The sequence below is a fragment of the Dromiciops gliroides genome, chromosome 2 (genome assembly GCF_019393635.1).
Source record: "Dromiciops gliroides isolate mDroGli1 chromosome 2, mDroGli1.pri, whole genome shotgun sequence".
Taxonomy (NCBI): Eukaryota; Metazoa; Chordata; class Mammalia; order Microbiotheria; family Microbiotheriidae; genus Dromiciops; species Dromiciops gliroides.
Window position 1 is genome coordinate 191,754,955 of NC_057862.1, and position 20,873 is coordinate 191,775,827.

Sequence of the window (20,873 nt, forward strand, 5' to 3'; positions counted from 1 at the left end):
CAGATGAAGGCCAATTGATAAGCATTTACTAAGCATCTACTATGTGCCAGGTGCCAGGCATACAAATACAAAAGTCCCTGATCCCAAAAAGACAAGATTACATTCTGCGTATTAAAAGAAGCAGTAGACAAAAAACAATTACTAGGGCAATTAAGAACTGGAAGACTCAGGTTTCTTGAGAGGATCTAGGAGTTTTAAAAGGTGGTGGTGAGGAGGGACATTACAGCCATAGGAAACAGCTTGTGCAAAGACAAGGAGTGGTGGGAGATAATAATAGAATGTCACGTATAACATCGCTCACCTCTTTTACTTTCCTAGTTAGGGGAGGTTGCCCATGTCAGAACTGAGCTGTTTGAGATCCTTGGAAGGGTCAGCAAATAGGTCAGTCTGACTGGAATGGAGAAAGGGAAGATGTACCATCAGCCTTGGAAGATATGTGAGCAAAATGGAAGGGAAATAGACTTATAAGGGGATCTGGGAAGAAGAGGGTTGAAAGCCATCTATTCCCTGCATTTTTTCATAGCACATTGCCTTGGAGTAGAGGGGTCAAACAAGAGACCACTGGGTCTACAACACTCTCAGAGTGTGGCCTGAACCAGACTGAAAATGTAATTGGGATGTATTATAAAAATAAGAAATACAGAACATAATTTTACATTTTAAAACAAAGTCAATATAAAGTTGACAAGGATGCTTACATATAGATCAATGACCCTCCTTTCTCATTTGACTTGGATACCTACCTGTCTTGGATCTGGACCTATCCTTTGCACTAAAGTCATCTCTCTTGTATTCATATACCTGTCTCTTCCTTCTATTCACTTTTTTTTTTTAAGGCAATGGGGGTTAAGTGACTTGCCCAAGGTCACACAGCTAGTAAGTGTCAAGTGTCTGAGGCCGGATTTGAACTCAGGAACTTCTGAATCCAGGGCCGGTGCTTATCCACTGCGACACCTACCTGCCCCCCTCTATTCACTTTTAAGTATCATTTCTATCTGCAACTCCAGTGAATGGCAGAGTGGAAATATATATTCAATGTATGTTTCTTGAAAGAGTGGAGACTTTGCCTTTAGGATTCTGGGCTCCTTACAAGGTTCAGCACAAAGGTGCCAACTTTGGAAAGGAGTAGTGTTAGATGTTCCTACTGGGCCTGAAAGGAAAAGAAAGAGGGGATATCTTTACTATCTTCACCTCTCTCTGGAGGGTAGGTTATCAGCCCACTCATTAGTGGAGGTTGGGCCCTGAGATGGAGTCAGGCACCCAAAAAGGGGCTGACCTCAGCAGAGGCCTAGGAACCAAAAATCTCCAGAGATTTTTTGGGGGGTGGGACAATGAGGGTTAAGTGACTTGCCCAGGGTCACACAGCTAGTAAGTGTCAAGTGTCTGATGCTGGATTTGAACTCAGGTCCTCCTGAATACAGGGCTGGTGCTTTATCCACTGTACTACCTAGCTGCACCCCCATCTCCAGAAATTTTGAGCTGGGATGGAAGTTGGAGAGGACAAACTACCCTTTATAAAGCAAGTTGGCCAGTAACTACCTGCCAGTGACCAGAATGGAGTACCAGAATTCTGGAGCCAAGATCTCAGCTCATCTTGTGTATCATCAGGATAAACAAGGTAACACAATAAGATGACAGAGTCAAGAACCCAAACGATCTCAGTGGGTTAGTTTTGGGATAGAAAAACAAGGACTGGTTTTGATAGCTCCCTTTCCTTCCAATGATGGCCACAGGTCAGAGACAATCCTCAGAAGTGATTAATATCACTGCAGCTGTGCAGGGACAGCTACCTCATCTCTGCCACTATTGTAACGGGAAGAAGGAATGTTTTCTCCTAGTCATAGTTCTGGGAAAGAGGAAAGCCAAGGAGATCAGGGACAGCTTTCAGATTGTCAATAGTTTATGGTTACACGGGCCAGATACTGAATAGTATCAGCTATGCTACAAGAATATTTTCCCCCTTAACCCAATTTCAGAAACAAAATGTGTCATTCAAAAGTGTTAGAATTGCTGGCATTGATTTCATGGTTTTCATACTCTGTACTTGTATCTCCAGTGCCTGGCTTAATAAATGCTTTTTGGTTGCTTTAGATAAGTACAAGACACCAGACTCAACTGCTTTTCTTCTTTACTTTCTAACTCATCAAAAGGTGATCTCTACAAACAGACCTATTAATGTACAAATAACTGTTTTGCTTTATGTCATATATAAACAAACCTCACCTAACTTTTCTAGATGCTGGTGCCCTAAATTTCACATTGGCTGGAGCTCTGACACTAACATAGTGTGAATAGTACTCTTCTGTCTTGGCATTTATTAACATGATAAAACCTTTCTGTTGGATTTGGACAAGTTCTCAGTGAGCTCCTGGGAGCCTGGACCTGTCATAACCAAAAGTCTTACCTGGTTTTTGAAGGCCCACACACTGAGGGCCCCAGGCATGAAGTGGTAGAGATAATGTGACTCAACAAGCCTCTCTCACAGCTAGAGTTGGATTCCTGGGCTCAATTCTGGCTGATACGGAAGGAGGGCTCATAGTCCATCCATCGCCACATAAACCTCTCTTTCTTCATAGGGATAGCACAGGGCTCTTCATTTGCCACTTCTGATCCCCTCCCCCCCTCCCCAAGAACTTTGGTTCCTTAAGGAAAGGTAGCTTACAAACCACAGAGGCCCCAATTTACATAAAATTATCTCACTCCATTTTATTTAAGATTTTTCTCCAGTTAGTAAAAGAAAGATGTGTCTCTCTTTATACATATGTACAAGTTCAGTTATAAAAATAGACAGCACATTCAAAGAGAAAAAAAGGCTTGGCATTTTTCTGATTCCCTCTAAATAGCATCTGTACACGGGAGTCTGGGTTAGGCAGGGGAGTCTTAATGATTTAAGTTAAACGATTCCCCTTCACTCCCACTCCCCTCCCAAAAAGGGGCTTTAAAATCAATCTAACTAAACTCAATTCCGCGATTTTCAGGTGTGCAAATTAGAGGCTGAGCCGCCTGGAAGCACCTGCTTCACGCTGAGACATCAGGCTGGGAGGCAGGCAGGAAAACCATCCTTTGTGGTCCCAGCAAAGACCACTTGTCTTTCCGCCCTCTGTCAGAGAGAGCCAGAATGTCCAGACTGGTCAGGCCCTGGGCTGTGAGGTGTCAGTACGGGCATCTCCTCCTTGTCTCCCTTCCCACCCCACTCCCGCGGTCCCTCCCTTTCTCAGTGCAATACAGACAGTGCATACAGCCAAGCAGGGGATTAAAGGGTAGGGGATGGGGAGACTGTGCATTCAGGGTGGGCATAGGGAGTCTGGGAGAGGATCAGCAAGGGAGCCTGATTCGGACGACCCTGTTCTCATTACTGGCCTCTTGTCAGTCCCTTGGGTGGGAGCTGCTGATGCTTGGGGGGGGGGGGGGTTTCGGGGGAAGAGCTAGAGATTACTAGGAATGAACAACAAGAGGGTGTGATGAAGACTGTCCTTGGCCAGTGGGGGTACAGTGGGAGACCACTGCACTGCACAGAGTAATGGCAGGTCTGTAGCCCTTTTCTCCGGGGGTCTAGGCAAAGAAGCCCTGAAGGAAGTGCTGCTTCAGCACCTCAGACTCTCCCTAGTCATTCTCACCCAACCTACACCACCTCTTCCGATGCTCAATTCCCATCATGTTGCCACTCTAGGGGCAGGATGGTGCAATGGCAGAGCTGACTCTGGTCAGAGGGGAGTTTCTGGTGACCTTGGGGGGAGGTCCCCAGAGATCATTTATATGGACTAAGCTGTGGTAACGAGGAGGCTAAGTACATGATTTCCTCCTTTCTGCCCTTTCAGAAAATCTCAGACCTAGAAATCTCTGTGGAGCACTCCTCATGGGCACAAGACCCACTCCTCATACCCTGTACTCCTTTAGAAGGCATGTGCCCAGAGGCAGAATGCTGCCCACCCCCGATCCTTAAGGGGACTTGGGAGGCCAGATACCGAATCCCTAAGAGTTGGGTAGAGCCCACTCTATCTTGAGAGGGTAAAGTAGGAAGAAGGGCAGAGGCAGGAATAGCAGAAGTTTGTAGGACTGAAGGTGGTAACAAATATGGCCCTTTCCCAGTGAGAGGTTTAAGACTTGGCTGTAAAGTTCATTTGAGATGTGGTGGATTGATTCCTGCCTCTGGGACCTCTTCTTATAGGCATCCTGAAGGGGAACATTTTGAGAAACAGGTGATGAAAGTGCTCAGATCAGCCACCTGCCTGTCCTCACTGTGCTGGGATTATTCACCTCCATTCCCTCCCTGGAGATGCAGGATGCCAAAGAGGGCAGTCATCCAGAAACCATCAGCTGGCAGGAAGGGCACGGGGCCCCAGTTTGGTAGAAAAAAGCTCAAGAGGCCCAAGGTGGTTATCGTCCCCCAGGGGGATGAGGTCCTTTGCCCTGTTTTCGGATCAGCGGGTCAGGGGTCAGGCTGCTGGTAACATTGAGGCTCTTGGGAGTCCCAGGGACACTATTTCCCTTGCTCAAAGGTGAGCTCAAGGGAGAAGAGGCGCTTGAAGGTCCAAAGTCAGCAAGTCCAGCTGGTCGAATGAGTGATGTTTGTAGGGGGCTACTGGCAGAGATTCCTAAAGACAGGGAGACAAAGCAAGAGAGAAGAAAAGAGAAAAAATCAGTCCCACACACCAATCAAGCTGCCTTTCTGCTAGAAATCTGGGTCATACTTGCCTCCCCTAGATACAGTCTCATGTGATGGTCATTATTTCCTGGTCAGAATTAGGGGACAGTTCTTTAAAAAGAAAAACAGGGGCAGCTAGGTGGCGCAGTGGATAGAGCACCAGCCCTGAAGTCAGGAGTACCTGAGTTCAAATCTGGCCTCAGACATTTGACACTTACTAGCTGTGTGACCCTGGGCAAGTCACTTAACCCCAATTGCCTCACAAAAAAAAAAAGAAAGAAAAAAGAAAAACAAAAACAAATCTAGCTTACACACCATGGAGGTATTTCTTTTTCCATCATAGGAGATCTTCCTTTATTCCAGCAGAATGCCCAGAGAATACCACAATTGCCTAGCTTCACCAGTACTGTTCTCTTTGCCTGGAATGTCTGTACACATCCTCTACCTATCTAAAATTTAATCCATGCTTTAAGGCCCAAACTCAAGTCTCCCTTTCTTCTATAAAGCTTCCTCTATTTTCCCCCTATAAAAATATAAGATTCTGAGGGTAGGAGCTATGCTTAGATACTTGTAACAGTTAGAGATCTAAATGTCCGTTGTCTTTGACGTCTCCCTTTCCTTTTCGTGGACCCCTTCTGCCCCAGTCCAACGTCACTCTTTACGATTGATTGCTCCTCTGAAAGCTCTCATATTCATCCTATCTTTTCCATTCCCATAGTACCATCATAGTTCAAGCCTTCATGATAGGACTATTGAACATAAGCCACCCCCCATCCCAAACTGGTCTTGATGAACCCCATTTCTACCCCTTCTAGTTTATTCTACATATAACTGTTAATCTTTTCCAACTACTTTCCTATGTCATCCCCTCGCTCAAAAACCTTAAAAACTCCCCATTAAATTATATAGACTAAAATACAAATTTCTCAGTTTGGCCTATTCCCCTTATATAACTTTATCTGCTACTATCCCCTTATGAGAGTCTCACCATAGCTTGACTAACCACATCAGATGGCTAGCCGCCTTCTAAAATGTAGTTTGCCCAATCCTGCTTCTCCACTACAAACCTCTTTCCTTTCTACTTATCCAAATCACATTCACCCTTCAAGACCAACATTCAGATTCCAACTCTTCCACTAAGCCCTCCTTGATGAGGCCAGACTAGTCAGTAATCTCTTAGTTCTCCTGAAGCACTTACTGTTTTTGTGTCTTTTTGGCCCTCAAAAATGTGTTGCCTTGTACTGTCATTTATCTACTCATGTCTGTTTATCTTGTCTCTCCACCTTTAGGGTAATCTATGTTTCGAGAGGGCATAGGAAATGTATCATACTTCTTAGTGTCTTTCACAATGTTAGCTAAAAGCTTACTACGGAGCAGGTGCTCAATAAATATTTGCTCAACAAATGATTATCTCTCAGGTCTTGGGCAATTGCTCAATAAATGATGCACTTGTTGACACTTCAAAAATCTCAGTTGACTAGGCTGCCATTACTGCCATTATATGTCTCTCCATTCAAAGAGTGCCTGTTCTGGGTCTGGCAAGGAACAATCTTTCAAATTAAATTCTAGAATAAAAAAAAAATCAGAATGTTTATAGAATTCCTGCCCATACTTAAGCCCTGTTATTTCCATTGCAAGGGACCTAAAAGCTAACAAATAGCTCTTTACTGGAGGTTGTGTCCTCGAGAGAGAGAAACAGTGGTCCAGGAAGAACTTCAGAAGTATTTCAATCCATCAAATAAAAAGCACTTATGAAGCATCTATGACAACCAAAACCCTGTAATGCAGCCTGAAGAGATGGTCCCAAATTGGAGCTTCCTTCATCACTGAGGCAGAAGGGGTTGCAGGGGGGGTGGTGTCTTCCTAAGCTGCTCTCAATGGGACTCAAGTCTGAGGCTCAAGCTCTCTGAGCTTTTGTCCCTATCCTAGCCCCAGACCAGTGGGAGCCAGAAACCTTGCTCCACGTGCTGTGCCATACCTTTAGACACATTGTACCCGTATGCCGCATAGGCTGCTGCTGATGCGGCTGCAGCCCCTGCTTTGGCCCCTGCCATTGCAGCCGCGCTGCCCGCTGTGGACTTCCGGCTCCTGCCTTTTCCTGCTCCTTTTGAGGTGCTGCCCGAACCTTTGGGGCGGCCCCGACTTCGGCCTGAGTGGCCACGCCCTGTGGCTGGCATTTCCTGAAGAGAAATTCCTGTGGGAACAAGAGGAAAAGAGAAAACATTCATCTTCTAAAGCCATGGGATGATTCTACAGCGCATCAATAGGGAAAGTTGGCTCTGGGGAGGTTTATGTTTGATTGCTTAATCCCATGGAAGAGTTTACTTCCATTTAGGGGGGTGGGAAACTGAGGAACACAGGCTCAGTCACAGTCAAAGTGATACCCTAAGCTTCCAGACATGCAAGGCTGATTTTTTTTAACTTTGAAATGATAATAAGGTCAAAGTTCCCCCCAAGAGATATTAGGAGTACAAGATCACAACTGAAATAGACAGGAAACTCTAAACCCAACTAAAACGAGACTGGAATAAATCATAGGCATGCTTAAGAATAAGAAAGATCTGGAGTCTCGATAAAGTCCGCTTCCCTCCTTATTTCTGTTTCTTTCACTCCTTTCGCAGGGTTGCTGAGAAAATGAAGAGCTGTAATTCCTCTTTTGTTTTCCTACTGCCTCATTCAGAATGGGAGGATTAAACCCTAACTACAGAAGGAGAATGGGACTCATACGCAATATGCCCAAGTGCCATCTGTGAAAGACTGCCTTCCTCACAGAAGCAGCACTGTGCACGGCATGCTGTGTGATACAGAAACTTTGCTAACCATTCATGGTGTCTGAGACTGAGCCTGTGATGGAAGCAGGAGAGTTGGTGGCACGAGACTGAGGTGCTGAGGAAGCTGGGTCGTCCACGATCACCAACATATCACTGCTGCTCTCATCGGGAGGTATGGAACCAGTATGTAGTTCACTGCTGATGGAAATCTGTGGGTGAGAGAAGAGAGAACATCAGCTCACAGCCCACATGAGACTCAAGGCCTTAAGGGGACTGCAACAAAGGACCCTTCTGGGGTCTGTCTGGGGATGGGAGAACACAGGAGGTAAACTTTTAGATGAGTAGAAGATGGCACAGACCATTAGTTGAGACAATCTATCCTGTCTTGAACTGAAGGGCCCATGAGCACAGGTTAAAAGGTGGCTCCCTCACCTCACTGAAAGGGCTGGGCATGGCAGAATCCACACTGATGAAGGAATCATCCCCATCAGCAGAGAGGTTGGAATTATCAGCAGAAGGAACAAAGGGGATCACTAGGTTGGCTCCCTCCTTCCTCCTTTTACCATCCAGCTCATCTTCCTTCTTTTTCTGGAAATGTAAACAAGGAAATATGAAAAAAAAAATCAAGCAAGGGAACTTCCTGAAAATCTGACTGGACCAATCAAATGAAGGGAAAACCACGATGAGATTCATAAGGAATATTAGCTTTCAGCACCACAGAGATGGAAAGCTGTTTTAAGAATTTAAATTTAAGAATTTTAAAAGCACCTATAAAGAAGGGGCAAAAAGGCTGTGGCTCTTAATTATGCATTTTCTTCATGTCTTCTCTCAGTCTCAACAAATACTGGGGGAGGTGAAGACCCCACTGCACCCACAGAACCAAACTCCATGGGGCTTGGACAGAACTGGGAATCAGAAAATACACTTTGGTCCATTTAGCCACCCAATGTATTGAGTTGACTGCATATCTGTGCACACAGTGAACTATTCATGACATAGGTCACAGGAATTAAAACAAGTGGCCTACTGGCCACCTAGAACCAGTGCTCTAGAAATATTTATCAAAATAAGATACAATAGAAGATAGAGAACACTGAAATGTGGCTTTCTAAGTCACTATGCGGCTTGTAGGTATGGTTTAATGGCCTCTGTTTTTATTTGAGTTTGATACCACTGATGTAGATCCTTCCCATCTGTAGCATGTTGTGTCTGTCACAGAAAACAAACATCTCAATGTGACAGCCACAGAATACTAAACAATGGCTTGTTTGGAGAGGACACATGTATCCATCCCACCAACTATTCTCAAGTCACAAGTGCATTTCACCCTGATCAAAAGTGAGTCCATGGGGTAGCTAGGTGTTACAGTGGATAGAGCACCGGCCCTGGATTCAGGAGGACCTGAGTTCAAATCCGACCTCAGACACTTAACACTTACTAGCTGTGTGACCCTGTGTAAGTCACTTAACCCCAATTGCCTCATGAAAAAACAAAATAAAACAAATCCTTTTAAGGGCAATTAGGTGGTGCAGTGGATAGAGCACTGGCCCTGGAGTCAGGAGTACCTGAGTACAAATCCAGCCTCAGACACTTAACACTTACTAGCTGTGTGACCCTGGGCAAGTCACTTAACCCTAATTGCCTCACTAAAAAAAAAAAAAGTGAGTCCACACAGGAGTTACTGAGAGTTACTTATAGCAGCCACTCATCTTCTCTGACCCTTCCTCCCCCATACTCTGCTTGAGGTACCTTTTCTGCATATTTTTCCCTTTTCCTTTTGCGCTCCTTCACTCGGTTGGTTTCTTCTTGCTGTCGTTTTTCCTCTTGCCGAAGCCTCACTACCAAGAAATACAAAGACAGGTGAATAATGCTCTTGCCTGTAGTGGCAACCCTCCACATATAAACTCTGATTCCTCACCTTTGTATGGGATGTGGAGTTTTAAGCCCACCATTCAACTAGATGATGTATTCATTAGGGATATGCCTTACGCCTAAACCTGCTAAATGCCTATTGATACTGGACCTTCAGATGCCTTAAAAGATGTATTTAACTTGAATCACCATAACCCACAACTAAGCCTGCTGTGCTCTGTGATGTTTGGGATTCCAAATCTGAATTTTTCTCCCCACCTTTGGTAAACCTAGTTCCAATAACAATATGAGTTTAGTATTTATCAAGTTGGGGCTGAAGAGAAAATATAGAGCTAAACCTTGGGTCCTTGAATTCAAATTTCTGTAACTGTTGGGTTTTCCCTTCCTTCCTCTCTGCTCAGTATTCCAGTTTGCTGGGTTCATTTTCTTGGGGCAAAAGGCCCAGAGAGTCCTCAAATTATGCACAAGAATGCATAGCTGAGAACCACTGTTTTCTGAAGTTGTAGTATGGGGGAAGAGGAGGGTTTATATATTAGGGAGCTATTTCCAAAAGGAGAGGGCACCAGTTAAGGCTTGAGGCACGTACATTTCTTCTCCAATTCGTCATCATCTAGTAGAAGACTAACCACTTCTTTGGGTTTTAGGGTGTCTGGTTTGAAGTTCCCACCTGAGATCACCATCTGCTGGATCTACAACAAATCAAAGTCAACATTTTACTCTCAGGCTTCTTCAATTCTTTTTATATGTAGGACGATATAAAAATTCTTCCCAAACTGTCTTGGGGATTTTCTTGATACTTCTGGGTTGTCTGGCTCACCCAAATCACATACCCCCTGAGCCAGAAAACCTTGACTAACTCTGCCTGGTATTGTCACTTGATAGATGCCATCCCCAATAACCCTGGATCACAATGGAAGAGCCAGCAATATCAGTTCTTTGGGGAATCTGCATTTTGGCAGAGTACTCCAGAGGTGGATTAATGTGGATAAGGCAATCAAAATTAGGTGATTTCCCAGACCTCACATGTCACTGAACTGATAATTACAGGGCCACATATTTATTTACTTGCTTCCCTGAATGTGTGAACATTTCAAACATGAAGAACTGTCTCTATACCTCAAGGTCAGTACTTCATACAGGCCTATGTAGAAAGGTATTCCCTTTAACTGCAGGGACATAATTAGAAAAGACGTAATTAGAGAGACGTAATTAGAAAAATCTAGAGCTAAATTTGGTGGTCAGAGCATCAAGATGAAATCTCAGCCATGACTTTCACTTTAACTGACATGCTGTCCAAAGAAACTCCAGGTTCTTCTCCACCAGTCATACCTCCTAACAATTTCAGCACAAGCAAACACCATTTGCCTTTCAGTTTTTTCCATTACCATCCCAATTCTACTCTAGGAGACCATGCGCATGTGCTTACCTCACTCTTTTCATTGGCCCTCTGCAGAATACGTTCCTCAATGGTACCCTTACAGATGAGCCGGTAAACAGTCACCTGTTTGGTCTGACCCAGCCGGTGGGCTCGGTCCATAGCCTGTTGGTCCACTGTAGGGTTCCAGTCACTATCATAGAAGATCACCTGCAAAGGAAGGATGAAAGTTTGGCCAAAATGAGTAGAATTCTGAGATTCATACATCCATTCATCTGGATCTTTGCTCCCTCTTGATGTCAGATCCTCTTTATATCATATTGAGATGCAATTGATACTCCTTGACAAGTCCTGCCAGTTCCCAATCCCCCCTTCTCCCTTATTTGCCCTGCCCAGTAAGGAGATGTTTTTGTCTTCATCCATGGTTTCTAGCAAAAAACCCAGCAAATACAAAAGAGCTACCGTGATGTTAATCATATGGCATTGGTCAATACTACCTCTGACATTCCAAAAACTCTTCTTCCTCATAGGTCATTCCCCAACCTGAGGATCCTGGGTGTCTTTTGCTTGGGGTCTGTACCTCAGTTGACCTTTATTGCATTTACTCAAGACATGGGGAAACAAAGCAAGCTTCAGGGGTCCCTGGAACATACCTATTCCTGCTGAAAAACAAATTGCATCTCCAAGGGATTCTAAAACTGATATTTTCTCTCTACATCCTATAAGGCTGAAACCAACCAAAAATGACTCTCTGGGAGAGACCTGGTCCAGAACTTTCCTGTTTCTGTCTTCTATACCTAAGCTTTCCCAAAGTCCTGAAAATTAATTCTTCTTTTGGAAAATGTCCACCCATTCTTTATTCCCACTGCTATCATCTTAATCCAGACCCTTATTACTTCATTCCTAGATAACAATAACTATATTCTAGAATCCAATCCATCTGCAAACAGCAACTAACAGACTCTTTCTAAAACACTTTTATCATGTCAATTCCTTATATAAAAAACGCAATGGCTCTCAGGCCTCTATAATTTAGCTGCTTCTTATCTATCCAATTTCAGTTTCTATCACTTCCCTACACACAGCTATCCTTCCAGTAAAAATGGTCTCTTCAATGTCATAGTCTTTCTTGTCTCAATGCTTTTGCTTAAGATGTTTGCCATACATCTTCCCTGCCATTCATTATTCAAGGTGCAGTTCACATGCTACGTTCTTTTTTTTTATTTATTTATTATTATATTTTTTTTTAGTGAGGCAATTGGGGTTAAGTGACTTGCCCAGGGTCACACAGCTAGTAAGTGTTAAGTGTCTGAGGCCGGATTTGAACTCAGGTACTCCTGACTCCAGGGCCAGTGCTCTACCCACTGCACCACCTAGCTGCCCCTACGTTCTTTATTTTATTTTATTTTGGTGAGGCAATTAGGGTTAAGTGACTTGCCCAGGGTCACACAGCTAGTAAGTGTCTGAGGCCGGATTTGAACTCAGATACTCCTGAATCCAGGGCCGGTGCTTATCCACTGCGCCATCTAGGTGCCCCATGCTACATTCTTATTAAACCTTTTCTAACTACACATCATGACTTCCCTTTTTTCTGAATTCTTCACAATCCAATATAATATGGTTAAGTCTCAAATTATGTAGTGAACTGTCTCATTCTCTGCTTCATGTTGTTACTGTTGTTTGCCTATTTAGGTTGTAAGCTCTTAAGAGGATTGAGACCACACTTCTTTTTCTGTTCTTTACAGTGCCCAACACAGTATGGCCATATAGAAATGATGGATCAACTGATTGATAATCTGAACCCAAGGGGTTTGGTCAGAACTGGATGAACACTGAAAATGTGTTTCTTTGATGGTCCCTGTTTTTCTTAAAATCCTTTCCCACTGAAGAGGACCCTCTCCCAGTTTAGAGGAGGCAGAAATATAGTAACAGGAACATCATATATTTCAGAGCCTTAATAAAGAGGTAAAACATACTCCTCTATTCAGTCTAAGCCACAGGGAAGATTGAAATAGACAAGATACAGTTAGCTATATAGGTTCATTAAGCCAGGACACCTTCACTCAGAAGACCTAAATAATTACATATTGTGAAAACTGGACTCTCATGACACACTTGCAAGATGGGGTCACAGCACTGCATGAATCCATAATGGGGAGTCCTTTATGTTGAATCACTTCATTTTTGCTTCCTGAATATTTACATTTTTCCTAGAAGTCTCAATGGCACTTAAACATTGACTCATTCTTGAGCTATATTTAATGCATAGGTCACAAGATCATAGCCCCAGGTATGTAATTCTAATTTAGTAAAACAAAATGTACTTGATAACAATCTTTTAAATGACCTTAAGAGTTCAGGATCCTGGGGGCCAAGAAAATAAAACAAGCTTCAGTTCATAAAAAATTTACTCTTCCAGGGAAAAATAACTTTAAAAACTCTCTCTCTGTCACACACACAAACTATATATATAAGTAAATTAGAGGGTGGAAAAAAGAACTGAAAGAAAGACAGATTTGTCCTGAGAAAGAAACAAATTAAACCACATTATGGAAAGGGTTAGACAGTGCCTGACATACTAGTCAGTTAATACCTGTATGTTGCACTCAGGTTTATAGACAGTAGAGAGAAATTCCAGAGAAGAACAAACAACAATTAAAGGACTAGAGAGACTGACTTAACTAGGAAAGATTAAAGCAGTTCAATCTGTACAGCGTGGCCAAGCGATGACTAAGGGGAAACATATTAACAGTCAGCATCTTCCTGAAGTTGTAAACAGAAAGAGGGAGGAGTTTTGTATCTGGGTCTCCGGGAAGAACTAAGGTTTTGTGTGTGAGAGAAAAAACAAAGAAATCACAGAACCCCAAGAAGAAGCTAGATCAAACACCTAGAGGGTAGAACTACTTTTTCCAGGGGAATGAGAGGTAGCCTACTTCCTTGTGATGCTTAAAAATCAAGTGTAGAATTCCCAGTGGCAAGCCACCCCCTTATCATTGACCCAGGGACAGACTTCTCATTCTTCTTCCATGTGTAAACACACAGACTGAGCCTGCCACAGAAACAAAAACAAACAGTCTACTCTATCCCGAATGCTATTCCTACTGCAGGAAAGACGAAATCAGAGAAAAACATGAATTGCAAAGAAAATTTCCATGAATTAAAATCCAAATAATTCAAATCACTGTCAAGTACAAATCAGACATACAACCATTGTTTATGAGAACATCTATCTACAAACAAGAACAAATCTAATTCTTTAGTCATGAGACACTACTTCTGCCCTGGTTTAAGATAGACCTCTTCCTTGTCCATAAGTGTTTCTAGGGGATCTCCCAAAGCTGAACTGCACCACCAAAAGGAAAATGCAGGACAAATATTTAAGTTTACCATCATACTAATGTGAGAATAAAACCTGACTTTTGGGGCATTATCAAGCGGTGACTCAAGCAGAAGGTAATCATGGTACACAAGGTCTGCTTACTGTGTTTCACTTCCTTCAGGGTGCACCCAGCTTACAAATGAGCTTATGTTCCAAACTGAACAGAAAATCCTTCCCTCCTTCTCAGTCTTTCTCTGTTAATTGGTAAAAAGAAGAGGATAGTTCTTCTTTTGTCAGGGAACATTAGAGATTAAGGAAGCCACTTTTATGTGCAGAACGTTGGAATGAAGTCGTATGGAAATGTAGGAGCTGGAAAAACACAGGCCTCCCCCCATAATGGCTTTCCTTAATTTTTGGTTCATGCAACTGGTTACTTGGGAGCTATTTCTTACAAAACTATTGATGGAATCTGGGAGACTGTGTTAAAAGGGAGGGAGATTCCAATTATGAAGACCAGTAGCTGACTACCATGATGGGCACAAGTATATTAGGAATCCCAGAGTGTATCAGTCATTTAACGCACTCTAAAAGGGAAGATGACAATGACAGTCCAAAGGCAGCTAGATGGTGCAGTGGATAGAGCACCAGCCCTGGAGTCAGGAGTACCTGGGTTCAAATCTGGCCTCAGACACTTAACACTTACTAGCTGTGTGACCCTGGGCAAGTCACTTAACCCCAATTGCCTCACTTAAAAAAAAAAAAAAAGACAATGACAGTCCACATAACCCAGCTAAGGATATAGTAGGCTTTAAAAAAGAAAAAAGAATATGGTAGGCTTAAACAACTGTCCTGCTTTTTATTATGTGTTGAGATTTAACCTTGGGGGATCTCCCTGAAACATTTACAGACAAGAAGAGTTGGATTCACATGGAAGGACAGAAATAATGGCTTATGACTGAGCATTAGGGAGATGTCTAAAAGAACCTGAAATATGACAGGGAATTTTTATAAACTCAAATTTTATTTTGAAAATATTTTATATTAAAAAATGTCTTCCACATTCCCTTTGTTTTAATGGAAACTACTTCCCAATATAGTTTTCAATCCCTGTTAAATTCTCCCTTATACCCCAAAGAAAAAAACTCCTAAACAAAACACCAAAAATAGCTAAGCACAACCAATTTACACACAGCAACACCTCAAAGGATTCAACACTCTATAGCTCCCCCAAGAAAGAAGGTATGTTATACTTTAATAGGAGAACAATATGTGTTCTCTAGACCAAGACTGGGAACATCTATGATGTTCCTCCAGAGCCCTGAAGAACTATCTTCTGTCCTTTTTTTACCAAGTAACAGAGCAAAACTAAGAAGGGAAAGATTCCCAATTCATTAGTCTGATTGTTTAACATTAATTGTGTATATATAGTTCTTCTGGTTCTGCTTACTTTATATTAATTCATATAATTCTCATATTTTTCGAGTTCAGATTTTAAAATGATACATAAAAAGGTAAGAGGAACACAAAGACAGTGTCAGGAAAAGAAAAGGGCAGGTATGAGGTAAGTAAGGCTTATGAAAAATGTAAAAGACAACAACAAAAATATTTTTCAAATGGGAAAGGATAGATGATAGTTAAGAAAGAATGGAGCACAAGTCAAGATAGAAAATAAATATCTGAAACCAACACTGATGCAATCTTTGAGTTAACATAGGGACGTAGGTATCCCACAAGACCTGGAATAGGTAGATGTCATTATTTTTAATATTTAGGCTCAAAACCAGACCAATGAAAGCTTGATATGAATGGTAGAAAGTGCCTTAGGCTAGTTTATGGGTACTTACAAGGAATCTGATAGTCTTTCATAGTATCCTTGTGGTCAAAAGGGAGAAATGTGGGACAGGTAGAGGTTTTGTGTAATTTTTTAGTTGACTGAAGGCATGACACAACTCTCAACTGTTTAACATTTTTATCAATCACTAGCATGAAGACACAGAGAGCAAACTTATCAAAGTGAAGATCAGACAGAAGAGGGACAAACAGGTAAGGTAGTACATCTATGAGACTTTTGACAATGAAGTTTTCAAGCAGAAGCTCTCCTAATACATGTTATAGATGCCGTAGGGGAGATTACTGAATAACGTTGAGAAGGAGGCAGCTAAGCTTCCTTTTCAACCACATGATTTTGGAGGTGGGGTGGGGATGGGCAATTAGGTTTAAGGGACTTGCTCAGGATCACACAGCTAGTAAGTGTCAAGTGTCTGTGGCTGAATTTGAACTCAGGTCCTTCTGATTCCAGGACTGGTGTTCTATCCACTGGGCTATCTAGCTGCCCCATAACTGTAAGATTTTAATAATTCTTTTGTTTTGTGGGGCAGTGAGGGTTAAGTGACTTGCCCAAGGTCACACAACTAGTAAGTGTCAAGTGTCTGAGGCTGGATTTAAACTCAGGTCCTTCTGAATCCAGGGCCAGTGTTTTATCCACTGATAAAACACTGATATCTAGCTGCCCCCTGAGTTTAATAATTCTACAGGCAAAATCATTCCTTATTTTACCACACTAGGGCTAAAACGGAATCTGGAAATCATCTAGTGAGAAAGATAAGGAAAAAGTGAGCCCGATGCATTCATTATTAAGGAAAAAGGAAAGAACATTGCCTCATGTGAAAACCTGTCATCAATTTGAATTTGCAAGAGGATGTACATATCATACACAAGACTAATGAAAACTCGTATTTATGCATGCTTTATAGTTTACAGTGTTTTTTCACAATCTTATGAGGTAGGTAAGCAGTGATAACACAGTTTTACAGGTGAGGAAACTGAGGCTCATGTGACTCAACTAAGGTCACAGCTATTAAGGGGAAGAACCAGGATTTAAATTCAGCTCTTCTATTCTACTACATCATGAATATCTACTACCTCAATTACCCCCGAAGCATAAGCATTATATCTGAATGTCCTGCAAAGTTCAAGGTATTGGAAAAGGACAACAGTTTAGGAACCATTTCTCTATACCTACTAACAGTCCAGTTCTTCCTAGGAGAGGAGGAAGGAGTAGTCTCTAAGGTATGGCTAGGAGTACAGCACTGAAATGGAAAAAGAACCAGTTTCTAGTTCCAACTCTATATATCACTGACTTATTATGTGATCTTTCTTGTCACACATTCCCTGTGATTCTTCAATATTTCATTGGGCATCAACCTGTTTCTTCCACAGAACATAGACATTAAAAGTACTATGTGCTTCCTAGAAAAGCCACATAAAGTGACACTAATGTAATCATGAAATCTATACAATGATTCCCTACTCAGAAACTTTGATTTCACTATCTTCAGAACTTGCTGGTTTAAATGTTACTATAATCACTGTGTCATCTCTAAATGAAAACCTCTACACACTCCACCATGATAGCTAGATGATATGGAAACATAACTATCTCTTGAAAAACACAAAGCCATCTCCCACTCACTGCTACACCCAACCTCTTACATACTGGCAATAATGAACTGTTCTAGCCTCTGGCTTAAGAGTTGTGGCTCTGAAGAAAGTGAGAGTACTAGGCCAACCTCCTAGTAAACCAATGGGGAAATATGCTCATTTCTTTATTTGGAAACCAAGTAACTTCATTGGGAACTTTAAACTAAGATGTAAAATTCCAAAAGGACAGTTCAAACATCATAACCAAATGCCAATTCATATCCTTTCAACGAAACAAACAAACGAAGAAGAAAAAGCTTAGGACACATGGATAGCAACTGATGACAAAAAAAATTTGTATACAATAGGAGATAGTTCTTATGAAAGGTGTTATCTTATTCTAATTACTTACTGTATCTGCAGCAGTGAGGTTGATGCCCAGACCTCCGGCTCTTGTGCTTAACAGGAATACAAAGATATCATTTCTGAAGAAAAGAGGTAAATAGTACTAAAAATTAGTGTGGAAAGGAAAAGCTACCTAGGATAAACTGAGAGAAGCAGAATGGAATTGAAATGTGTTTTGGCAAATGTTAAGGGGAAATTTCCACATGTGTAAAAAATGGAGTTAGACTGGATCATTTCTAGTGACTTTTCAGCTATAAATTTTATGATGCAATGAATTTCTGCTTCTATTATATAATGCTTTACAGGATACCAATCCCTGTTCTGACTGTGATGTGGGTGTGTAGTCCCAAAATAGGGGGACAGAAGGAAAGTTCCCTTTACAAGATTCCCCTTTTCCTGCTGAAAAACATTTGCCTTGCACATTCCAGACATTAAAGATTCATTTGTGTTAATATAATCTTAGAAAGCAAGTACCATTTTTGGAAGGAAAGAGATACATCATTCATACCTTAATATAAATGACTTTAATTCTATACCTTTTTCATATTATTACCAGAGCAAGTGACTAGACCCAAGGGGGGGATGGGGGAGGGGGGGGCGGAGAAACCCAAACACAACATCTTCCAAGAAACTGGATCCTACTATTGAAAAAAAAAAATAAGGTCCAGAGAGACAAAGTTATTTGCCCAGGGTTTATATAGATAGATAACATGTGTCAGAACCAGGACTTAAACTTAGATCCTGTGATTCCAAGACTTCTTTAGGTCTGAGTTTCCCTGTATAAAACAAGGATGCTGGAGAAATAAGTAAAAGAATGATACAATTCACAGAAATCCCAGTTAGTGCAATAAAACTTTAAAAAGGCAACCAGGTTAATTGCTATAGCAGGTAGGTAATCTAATACAATCTGGCCACTACCTACAGTGGATTAAATACAACCTTATCTGCCGCTAAGTAGAATCATAGAAAAACAATTTGAAAAACTGTCAGGAACTTTCAAGAGATCACCTACAGAACACCTGTGGATTGTACATATATAGCCTGGGTGTGATCTTGTGGAGGGGGGAGGAAAGGGAGGGAGAAAAATTTGGAACTCTAAGCCTTATGAAAATGAATGTTGAAAACTACCCTTACATGTAACTGGAAAAAATAAAATAAATGTTTGTTGCTTAAAAAAAAAGATCACCTACATAATGCTTTCATTTTTAGGAATGGATAAATTGAGGCCCAGAGCAGTGAAGAAATTTTGCGCAAAGCTAAATGAAGAGTTAGTGGCAGAGCCTGGACTAGGGCCCAGGTCTTCTACCTATTTGTTCTATACTCTTTCTGCTGCATTACTGCCTCTGGAGGCAGGATCATTCCTGGAGGTCTTTCCTGATTATGAGTTGCAAAGTTCTGTCTGCCTTCCATCTCTGGGCAAAAACAATAACAAAACAAGCAAACAAACAAACAAAAAACCATTTAAAAATGCTAATTTTAAAATGTCATTGTTCATGAAAAATAAATTTATTTAAGGCAAAGAGAAGATGATAAAACCAAAAGGCTGGTACTAGCAGGTTCCAATTTATAAAAGGTTCATCATTTTAAAAGTTATTTTCTAAACTGTTTGGTTCTTATGGGAAAAATGTTCTGAATTAAAGATGCTGGAGCTGAAGTACATATTACCAGTATATTCTATGCTATCCTTTTTTTTCTTCTTCTTTTTTTTTTTGGTGAGGCAATTGGGGTTAAGTGACTTGCCCAGGGTCACACAGCCAGTAAGTGTCAAATGTCTGAGGCCGGATTTGAACTCAGGTCCTCCTGAATCCAGGGCCAGTGCTCTATCCACTGCGCCATCTAGCTGCCCCTATCCTTTTTTTTCTAATAAGAAATTGGGTCCTTATTCTTTCAGGATGATATAACTTCACTATCAAATAAAGAACTTGCCCATTCACAAATATCACTCACAAACATTCTCTTCTTCCAATCCAATGACTTTGACATGTGGGGTCCTGCACAAAGTCTGAGAGATAGGAAGTAAGGAGGACTAGGGTGACTAGTGTAGTGGTTACAGGGGCAGGAGGTACGGATTATACTTTTGTGGTCAGGGAAACAGAGTTTATAGGGGTTCCTTTGGAGATACTAGGGTCAGAGAGTAGAGGTCAGTAAGGGAGGAACGTCTTGGTAGGGCTGGAGTGTAAAAGCAGAATTAGGGATAATACTGGGGGAATGAGTAGGAAGATTAGTATTATAGGAGGGAACTCAGCTAGGGGAGTAGAAAGGTAGGAGAGGGGAATTAGGAAAATTTAAAGTAAAGGAGAAGGTGAGGGAAGGTGAGGGTGGTGGTAGTAGTAGTAGTGGTAAAGGATGGTAGATGAATGATCTAGAAGGTACAATTCCCAGCCCCAGTTGTTATTTGTAATTTTGGGGACTGCCAGTATAGAGAAAATGTATGGATAAAATGCTAAGGGAGCCAAAATCAAAAGAAATGTGCCAGGCATCTAGGAAAGACAAAGTTAGAGAAGATTCCTCTAAGATAGGGGTTGTTCTTGACCTCTGGTGTCATAGAACCCTTTGGCAATGTGAGGATGACTATGGACTATTTCTCAGAAGAGTGATTTAAATGCACAAAATAAAAATATACAGGATCGTAAAAAGGTGCCCAACTATATTGAATTGCAGTAATAATAATAATAATAATAATAATAATAAAATTCCCATATACCAGGATAAGATGCCATATTCTTAAATGATGAAGCCTATATGTTTAAAGTATCTGTCCATCATAGGCTCCAGAAGAAACCTTAGAATTCATTAAGTCTAAGTCAATCATTTCACAAAGGAACTCTGTGAGGCAGGTAGATGGCAAATAATGTAGTAACATTTAGTATACAATACTCCCATCCTGAATAAAGGTTACAGGATATTCCAGAGTGTCAGAGTGAGAAAATCTGCTTTGAGTCCAGTGACAGTGCTGAATCATGTATACATGTGTGTGTGTGTATACACACACACACACACACTAAAACCAGGATAATGCTTTAAATAGGTGCTCTCTCCTTGTCATCAACAAGCACTGTATATTCC

At 41.5% G+C, this 20,873-nt stretch overlaps 1 protein-coding gene across 1 annotated transcript in view; it reads right to left on the reverse strand.

Moving 5' to 3' along the window:
* Positions 1–2,701: 2,701 nt before the first annotated feature.
* The window catches only part of INO80 (INO80 complex ATPase subunit), a 91,961-nt gene continuing 73,789 nt past the window's right edge, over positions 2,702–20,873 (reverse strand). The window contains 8 exon segments of the mRNA XM_043983217.1: positions 2,702–4,595; positions 6,624–6,839; positions 7,466–7,625; positions 7,849–8,004; positions 9,166–9,254; positions 9,875–9,977; positions 10,715–10,873; positions 17,815–17,887. Coding sequence (XP_043839152.1) covers positions 4,378–4,595; positions 6,624–6,839; positions 7,466–7,625; positions 7,849–8,004; positions 9,166–9,254; positions 9,875–9,977; positions 10,715–10,873; positions 17,815–17,887 — 1,174 coding nt within the window. The 3' untranslated portion in view covers positions 2,702–4,377.